Source organism: Arachis hypogaea, chromosome 18 (genome assembly GCF_003086295.3).
Source record: "Arachis hypogaea cultivar Tifrunner chromosome 18, arahy.Tifrunner.gnm2.J5K5, whole genome shotgun sequence".
In the NCBI taxonomy this organism is placed as follows: Eukaryota; Viridiplantae; Streptophyta; class Magnoliopsida; order Fabales; family Fabaceae; genus Arachis; species Arachis hypogaea.
In genome coordinates, this window is record NC_092053.1 from 107062897 (window position 1) to 107071067 (window position 8171).

An 8171-nucleotide genomic window follows, 5' to 3' on the forward strand; every position below is an offset into this window, starting at 1 on the left:
AGTTGAGTGTGGCAGAGATGAAGATGTTGAGATGGATGAGTGGTTATACGCGATTGGATAAAATAAGAAACGAAGATATAAAAGGAAGAGTTAGAGTAACACCTATTGTGAAAAAAATGGTTGAATCACATCTCAGGTGGTTTGTACATGTGAGAAGACCGATAGAACATCCAGTCAAAGGGATTGATGAAATAGAAGATGAACAAGGGACGAAAGATAGAAAAAAACCTAAGAAGACCATACATGAAGTAGTCAAACGAGATCTACATGTAAACATTCTCTCTTTATACATGATACATGACAGAGCACAATAACATCGTTTGATTCATATAACTAACTCCACATAGTGGTACAAGACTTTGTTGTTGTTGTGTCGTCTATGGTTGCATGCTCTTTCAACGAAAAATTCCTACAAGTATTTTTTTAAATAATAAAAACATTATTTTGGTCCTTACGGTTATATGTGAAAATCGAAATCGTCTTTAACGTCTTTTTATTCAAAATCGTTCTTATTGTTGAAATTATTTTAAAAAGGTCCTTTCCCACCCTAATCTTATTTTCTTGACTAAATTACCCCTAACAAACATAAAATTATATAAAAAATTCTCCCAGTCCACCTTCTCCCATCAGATCACCCCAATTATACACATCTCCATCAAGCCACCCACCTCCATCATCAACATCATCTATCATATCCTCTCATCCCATTCACAGCTCTCCTCTCCATGGGAGAAGTGTTAAAAATGCAGCCTCAATATCCCTCCACTAAATAGAACATACCTTCCCCCCTTTACAGCCTCGTCTTTTCAGCACCAGAGCAATTTCAGCAAGCACCTTTCCTGGACCATTCGACCATCCAAAACTTGAATCGTTAATCCTTTCTTTTTGTAATTCTCCTATTCTCACATGTCATTCTCCGGCGGCGCTCCAACTCCACCATGCAGACGCACCAGATACGCGTCATGGTGGATATGTACTCTGTGGGGATTCTGTCGAAGGTGGCGAAGAGTAACTTGACCGTGCATTCGATGGCGACGACCTCCAACAAATGCACCGTCAAGTTACTCTTCGCTAACTGAGTACATATCTACAGTGACACGTATCAGGTGCAGCCGCATGGTGGAGTTGGAGTGCCACCGGAGAATGACATGGAAGAAGAAAAAGGAGAATTACAAGGAGAAAGGATTGACAATTAGACTTTTGGATCCGATGCCAGAAGCTATGGCCAAATGGTCTAGGAAAGGTGCTAGCCAGAAATTTTACTTATCTGATTCCTTAAAAGTTGATTTCTCGTCTCTCAGCGAAAAATTTCCCAGTAATTGGTTGGTCGGAAAGAAGGGCAAGCCACACACCAGTATCAGCTCCTTCCTCGACGGTATTATTGCCGGCATAGCCAGTAAGAGCAGTCTTCACCCAACCTGGGCAATAGCAGTTAACAAAAATCTTTTCATGTTCCCGGCAATCAGAAAGTTTCCTTGCCATAAGCCTTGTATATGCATTGACTGCGAGTTTTGACAGAGAGTAGTCAGTATACACTTGAGGCCACCCACCAGATGCCCAAGTTCCATCATCGACTTGTCGGAGAAATGTGGATAGAGCCGTGTCGATTAGTTCCTCCGAAAGAGACTCCACATCACTCAGTTGTTCCCTCAAAGCTGCGTTGCTGATCCTCTGCCATTCAACAAATTTAAATCAGTTTGAAAACTACCAAAAGCCATAGTGGGAGCTGCTGTAACCTATGAAACACACCAAATCTTTAAAATCAGATGACATGGACACAAGAAATAAGTATATGTATATTTACAAGATTTATACAGTATTTAAACATTTATAAATGTCAAATTACCAATATTCTCAGTACTGTCAATATTTATGCTACCAATATTAGCATTTTTTAACACTATTGACACCATTTCCAATTTGTATTTCAAGTGTTTTAGAATTAAGAAAAGAAAAAAATATTTGGTCAAATGCAGAAGCACAAATGGTATGTGTCGTGAGTAACTTCTGAGTAATGGACACTGGTACATGTCGGACACATAAACATCTCACTTGGTTGGTGTGTCCATGCTCCATCTATTGTAACACTATGCTTCATATGGAACCATGAGAGTACTCACAACCGAAAGAACTAAAGATCGAAATCTTAAAACAATTTTAATTATTATGTGAAAAGTAATAAATGAAAAATGCTAGAATATCTTTTTAGGGAGCACGGTAGAAAAGCCTTTATAACTTACATTGCGTCTTCCATTTAGGCGCCCTAGACGGGAGCTAACATTTACGATACGAGCACCGACGACAGAAGGTTTCATCAGTGGAATCATTGCTTCAATCATACTCTTGGTGCCATAATAATTTGTTTCAACAACCTTACGGGCATTTTCAACTGAGTTATCAGACCCAAGATTGAAATTAATCCCAGCATTGTTCACCTGCGGTTGACAATGCTTAGATCACATGAATAAGGAATGTGTTAAACTGTATTCTACATGCTTCCTAGAAAATTTCAATGAAATAAGGAAAAAGAAGGCAGAAGCAACCTAAATGGATTAAACTGGTATGTAGATCTCAGTAGCAAGCATTAATTCAGTTTAAAAAGCCAGAAAAAATGTAAAAGAAACCATGTTTAGAAACTGACCAGAATATCCAAACCACCATAATTTTCCTTCAACCACTCAATAAACCGGTTGATTGATGACGAATCTAGAATGTCAAGTTGATGATAAATCAGGCTAAGGCCAACTTCACTCAAAAATTTTATTGACTCAAGCCCAGCACCGGGATCTCTAGAAGTCAGTATAACAGTCACTCCATGAGCAGCAAGTTGCCTGCAAATCTCTAACCCAATCCCTCTGTTTCCACCAGTAACCACTGCCACAGTTTCCTTGGACCACCACCTTCAAAAGCATTAAAAAATGGACAAAGTTTAGAACAAGAGTATAGAAGATCATTTAGCAAATCTGTAATGTATGGATGGTTTAAAGCTGAAACAATAATTATAGTCAAGAAATTTGCTGAACAAAAATTACCACATGCTTGCTAAATAAAGAGAACAAAGCCTGTATTGTGAAAATTTAAAACTACTTCATAACAGAATATATAGAGGAAAAAAATTGCACATACAAAATTATAGCTATGCTTTGACTTTGAAATGGATCCTCTCATTTGAGAAATTCTCTAAAACATCGTCAAGTGTTAGATTCACACCCATTGATTGACAAGGTAGCCTCGCCATGGGTCCCACAAGAAAATCTAATCAATGATATAAATCCACATTAGACACAATCAAGTAAATATTTTCAATTTGGAGTAAGGTAGCGAATTCAAGATTTTACGTAAAATCAGAAAGATGATTTTAAAACCGTAAACCGCAGGATCGTAAAACAAATAGTAAGATTCTATGAATATATAAATATATCAATATAAATTATGTGTCATATAATACGACATAACTAGCAATATAACTAAAGGTTTGAGTTTAAATGTGTCAAAAATATCAACATTATGCAATTTTGCCATAATATTAATCAAAACAACAACTTAGTGGGTTCAATAAGCAACAATTTATTATTCACACACTCAAATTTCAACTTTCAAGGAAAACAATATAAAACGATATATAACAGAGAACTACTCCACAATTCACTACTAAGCCACTCGGTTGTTAAGGAAAAAAAAAAGATAAATAAAAAAGATGAAAATTAAAAATGTTGAAGAGGAATAAAACCGAAGTTAGAAGGAATAAGCCAAGAAAAATAGAGCAGTAGACGGAGAAAAGATAGAAGAGAAACAAACACCAATCCAACAGGGAGCAGGGGTACAAGCATCAACAACAGAGTGCATCACCAGAGCTGGAAGCATCACTGGTGACAATGGCAAAACTCAAAAGAGAGAGGCAGCAGAATGTGATGGGTGTGGCACTGTGACTGACTCTAACAAACACGAATGAAATTGAAGTTGAAAGGGTGTCGAGAGCTCAAGGGAGGTGCAGGAATTGGAGGTTCTGGGTTGTAGCTAGTGTCTCTCATGCATCCAGCCAGTTTCTGCCTCTATGTGACGTCAAATCTGAAGCAGTTGGAAGTGCAGCAAGTCCATGTTTCGAATATCTTCAATGGTGTGATTCCACCAATTGGAGCCTCAACTGGCGCAGAGGAGGGAATGGGGACAGCAAGCACCAGCAAACTCACGGAAATGGACAACTCTATGGGAAAGCATGCGATTTTCGTAACCTTGATTTGGACGATCTCATTACCACTTGACCATGTCATGTGTACATTACCAACATTGATGGGTAAAGGTTCTCACAAAAGAACCCAATCAATGATGGAAATGTCAATTTTAGATTTCCGCCAATGACTGAGAAGGTGGCCATGATGGCCCCAACATGGGTCCCACAAGAAAATAATGAATAACGGAAATTGAAACTTGACATTATCGAGTGAGATTTTCAATTTAAAGGTCGTTTTCACTTTGGGATTATCATCCATAGAATAGGCATCAACCAAGCTTGACTAAAGGTCTAGCGAGAAGAATGAAACAAATAGGAAAGAAGCAGAGGTGGCATTCTCTTGTGAATTTGAGGTGACAACGGGAATGACTCGTTTATTAGGCAAGGAAAAGTTATGCACATACTTAAGAGCTTGACTTCAAAACATTTTTTGGGTTTAGTTAACAAAATGTGCACCCATGAGCATTGATTGATTGATTTGCTAGTTATATAATCATAAACTTAAATACACAAAGCTATACATCCATGCTACAAGTGTGACTACCATTCTGCATTTGCTAATATCTTAATTTATATTGCATAACACAACACCATGGTGCATCTTGAGCTTCTGTATCTAATCAACAGCCAAGTTCTATTTGGGTCAAACTCATTAGTTCAGTGCAATCAAAGTAAGGAACACTGTGCTTGGTCACCTTAACAATGTTCTGCAAATCCCAGACAATATAATTATTGACTGGCAGTATATGGCAAGCTATAGGGCGATGTATGGTCCTATATAAAATTAGTTGTTGCTCTCTACCTTTGAAAATGCTATGTGGAAGAATTAAGGTTAATTTGGAAACTTCCATTAGGAAGTAGGAACCCAATCAATCAATAATGACATCTTAAAATCGAGTACAATAACAACAATAGTAATAACTGAAAAAATTAGAATTAGCTTATGCGTTATGCACATTGTTGACTATTTTCCAACAAAGAAAGGATAAAACAGGCTAAAATCCAATTTGCTACGAAAAGAAATTGCAGGAGTAAAACCAAAGCAACACTAGAGAGTATTGTTTAAGCCTATTTTTGCCACCAAAATAACTTTTAGTTAAGATACACAAAACTTGTACATAGTGGCAAATTTGAAAGTGAACAGAAAGTGGAAAGTAATATGAATTTAGTAACCCAATTCAGTGGGAGCTATTGTAAACACAGCTATGACTATAAAAAGATTTAATTACTTTGTCTGTCCCTACTTCACCAAATTTTCAATTAGAACTTTATAGTTTTAAAAGATTTTAATTGAGTCCCTGTGCTATATAAAAACTTTACATTAGATCCTTACGGAACCACTTTTGTTAATATATATATATATATATATATATATATATATGAAATATTCCTGAAATATTTGTTTTCATGTTTGATGTTGGATGGATTTATGCTACATTCTAGAAGTGAATATTCTAGAATTATGCATTCTTTTCTGAAAGATACTAGTAGTAAGGACCTACTTCAAATGTTTTATCTAGTATATAGACCCAATTACAAACTTCTAAATTATAAGGACATAATTAAATAAACAATCATGAACAAAAAAAGAGAAAGTTAATTGCATAATAAAAGATCTCTAAACTCAGGGTAGGAAAGAAAATAGCAGGAAAAATCAAACCTCTGGTCATCGGAGTAGGGAACAGTCATCAGATGTTGTATCTCTTGTAGCCTCTTTTCTCTTCTCTCCTTTGCTTTTTCTTTCTTCCCCATTTCTGTGCAGATTTTATCAACCTTTGAGTCTTTGAAGCACGTGTGACCAATTCAGGTTTCATTTTTATTAGCCATATCATTTAAGTTACATGATCACCACAATTTCTTGCATATACAAGAGGTTTGCATAGAAAACCCCAATTCCCAAGCATATCACTTATAATCTATTTATTCATTTTACAATAATATCTTTTCCTTTTTTATTTTTATTTTTGAAAAAAAATTGACATCAATAATCAAAATCAAACCTTCTACATTACCCCCAAATTATTTCTATCACCTCAGAACCAGCATATATTAACACTTAACAATTGAATTACATGTCTTTTATTGTAAACAAAGTTCAGAAATTCAACTATTTAGCCTATCAGAACCCTAATAAAAAATCACTTAAACCAAAGCAACCATACATCAGAAACCAAGAAATAACCGCAAACTCCATCTACTGAAACTGACAAAATTGATAAATGTGATGAAAAATCTACAAACTCAATTTTAATGGAAAATACTAGGGTAGTGGATAGAGTAGCACCTTCTCTGAAACAGTGTCAAGAAAGCAAATGAAAGGGAGAGTCGGTGAGAGGGTGAGCCACGATGAGAGAGAGAGAGAGAGAGAGAGAGAGAGAGAGAGAAGGGTGAAAACTGCTATGAGAGGAATGAAAGAGGAAAACGAGCGAGCGTACTCAGTGAGAGGGAGGAAATATTGGGATTATGGTCTCTGAAAGGACACGAGAGACTTTTGCTGGTTTGATTGCCGGATTTGATTTTTGGCTAATTCTATGGTATTTATAAATTGGTGCTTAAATTTTGCCTAACTTATTTTTTTACTAAGTTTTGATTTTTTTAAAATTATTTATTGTTATATCTTTTAAATTAAATATTATTTTTTAACCTTTTTTAGTAAATAGGTACCACCTTTTAGGCACCATAACATTTACCTTGATTTTTTTCCAATGCTCTTTCTATTGATTGTTATATTTTTAAGAAAAAAATGATAAATAGATTCTTAACCTTTTGTCTCGTGGATAATTTTGTCCTTAACCATTTAAAAATACTTTTAAATTCTTGACCTTCATAAAATTCGGACGGACAAGTCCTTCCATCTAAATGCCTCTATCAGACTCAACGAAAAAATCTGACGGGGCTCCTGTTATGATGACCTAGCGTCACAAGTTGACAAGTGGACTGATGAGTGGAAGGGTAGTTTCAAAAATTGGATAAATAAGTCTCTGAACCTAAAAACTACGTCATTTCGCGTTTGGCCTTAATCCTTAAATTAATTGCGTTTCTTTGTGTAGGCTGGTGGTGAGGAGCTCTACCTCCATCAACAATGACTACTAATAGAGCATCATCAACCTCAAGAAGAAGCTTCAGTGGAGTAAGACAAGAAAATTCAGCTTCAAACTCAATTCCATGTGTTATGCACACCGGAGACCTAAACAATGGCGTCGCCCTGAGATGCTTTCTGTGGAGTTCATGCAATAATGTATATGTTGAGGACGATTAGCAACCCGAACAGAATCTTCTTGGGTTGCCCATTTTATAAGGTAAGATAAAAAAATTTGGGAATTTTGTTTTGAAATGGTTTTAGATAGTACATAATTTTGAGAATTTTGACAGGGAAAGCAACTAAGGGTGGCAAAGCGGGCCGACCCACCCCGCCCCGTCCCGCACCATAACTAAAGCGGGTTCAAAATGCTAGTCCGCCCCCGTTTTATGGCGAATTGGCGGGCCGACGGGCTAGTCCGCTTGACTCTTTTTTTTTTTTTGAAAAATAAAATTCATTAAAATTAATCAAAAAATAATAATTAAAAAATTAAATACAAATAAAAAATTAGTCAAATTATAATATAAATTTTTTCACTATCTTTTTTTAATTTTAACTTCAATAAAATTATTCAAAATAATATTTGTCAATAGAACTATTTTTATTTTAAAAAATAAGACACATAATTTATGAATATATACAAAATTGTAAAATAAAATAAATAAAGTAAATAACTAAAAGAAGAATAAAACTAAAAATAAAAAAAGTGTTTGAAAATTATATAATTATTAATTTTATAGTAGTAATAACTCTTTTATTTAATAAAAAATAAAAATAAAAATCCTTGGCCCGCGGGCCGACCCACCCCGCCCCGCCAAAACCCACAAATTTGGTGGTGCGGGTTTGGTGGATTTTTTAATT

General features: G+C 35.5%; 1 protein-coding gene across 4 annotated transcripts; it reads right to left on the minus strand.

The window, feature by feature from the left end:
* Positions 1-264: 264 nt before the first annotated feature.
* LOC112771091 ((+)-neomenthol dehydrogenase) lies at positions 265-6740 on the minus strand. Of its 4 annotated transcripts, none has more exons than XM_025815701.2 (5): positions 6516-6740; positions 5892-5985; positions 2642-2900; positions 2241-2435; positions 265-1671 (listed from the first exon to the last, which is right to left on the minus strand). In XM_025815701.2, exons 2-5 carry the CDS (start codon positions 5981-5983, stop codon positions 1276-1278), a joined length of 942 nt encoding a protein of 313 aa, XP_025671486.1. In that variant the 5' UTR covers positions 5984-5985; positions 6516-6740; the 3' UTR covers positions 265-1275. The 4 variants fall into 4 exon arrangements, with proteins under 4 accessions (XP_025671486.1, XP_029150925.1, XP_072082283.1 ...); XM_029295092.2 differs by having other exon boundaries at positions 2241-2450; XM_072226182.1 differs by having other exon boundaries at positions 5892-6012; positions 6516-6739.
* Positions 6741-8171: the final 1431 nt, after the last annotated feature.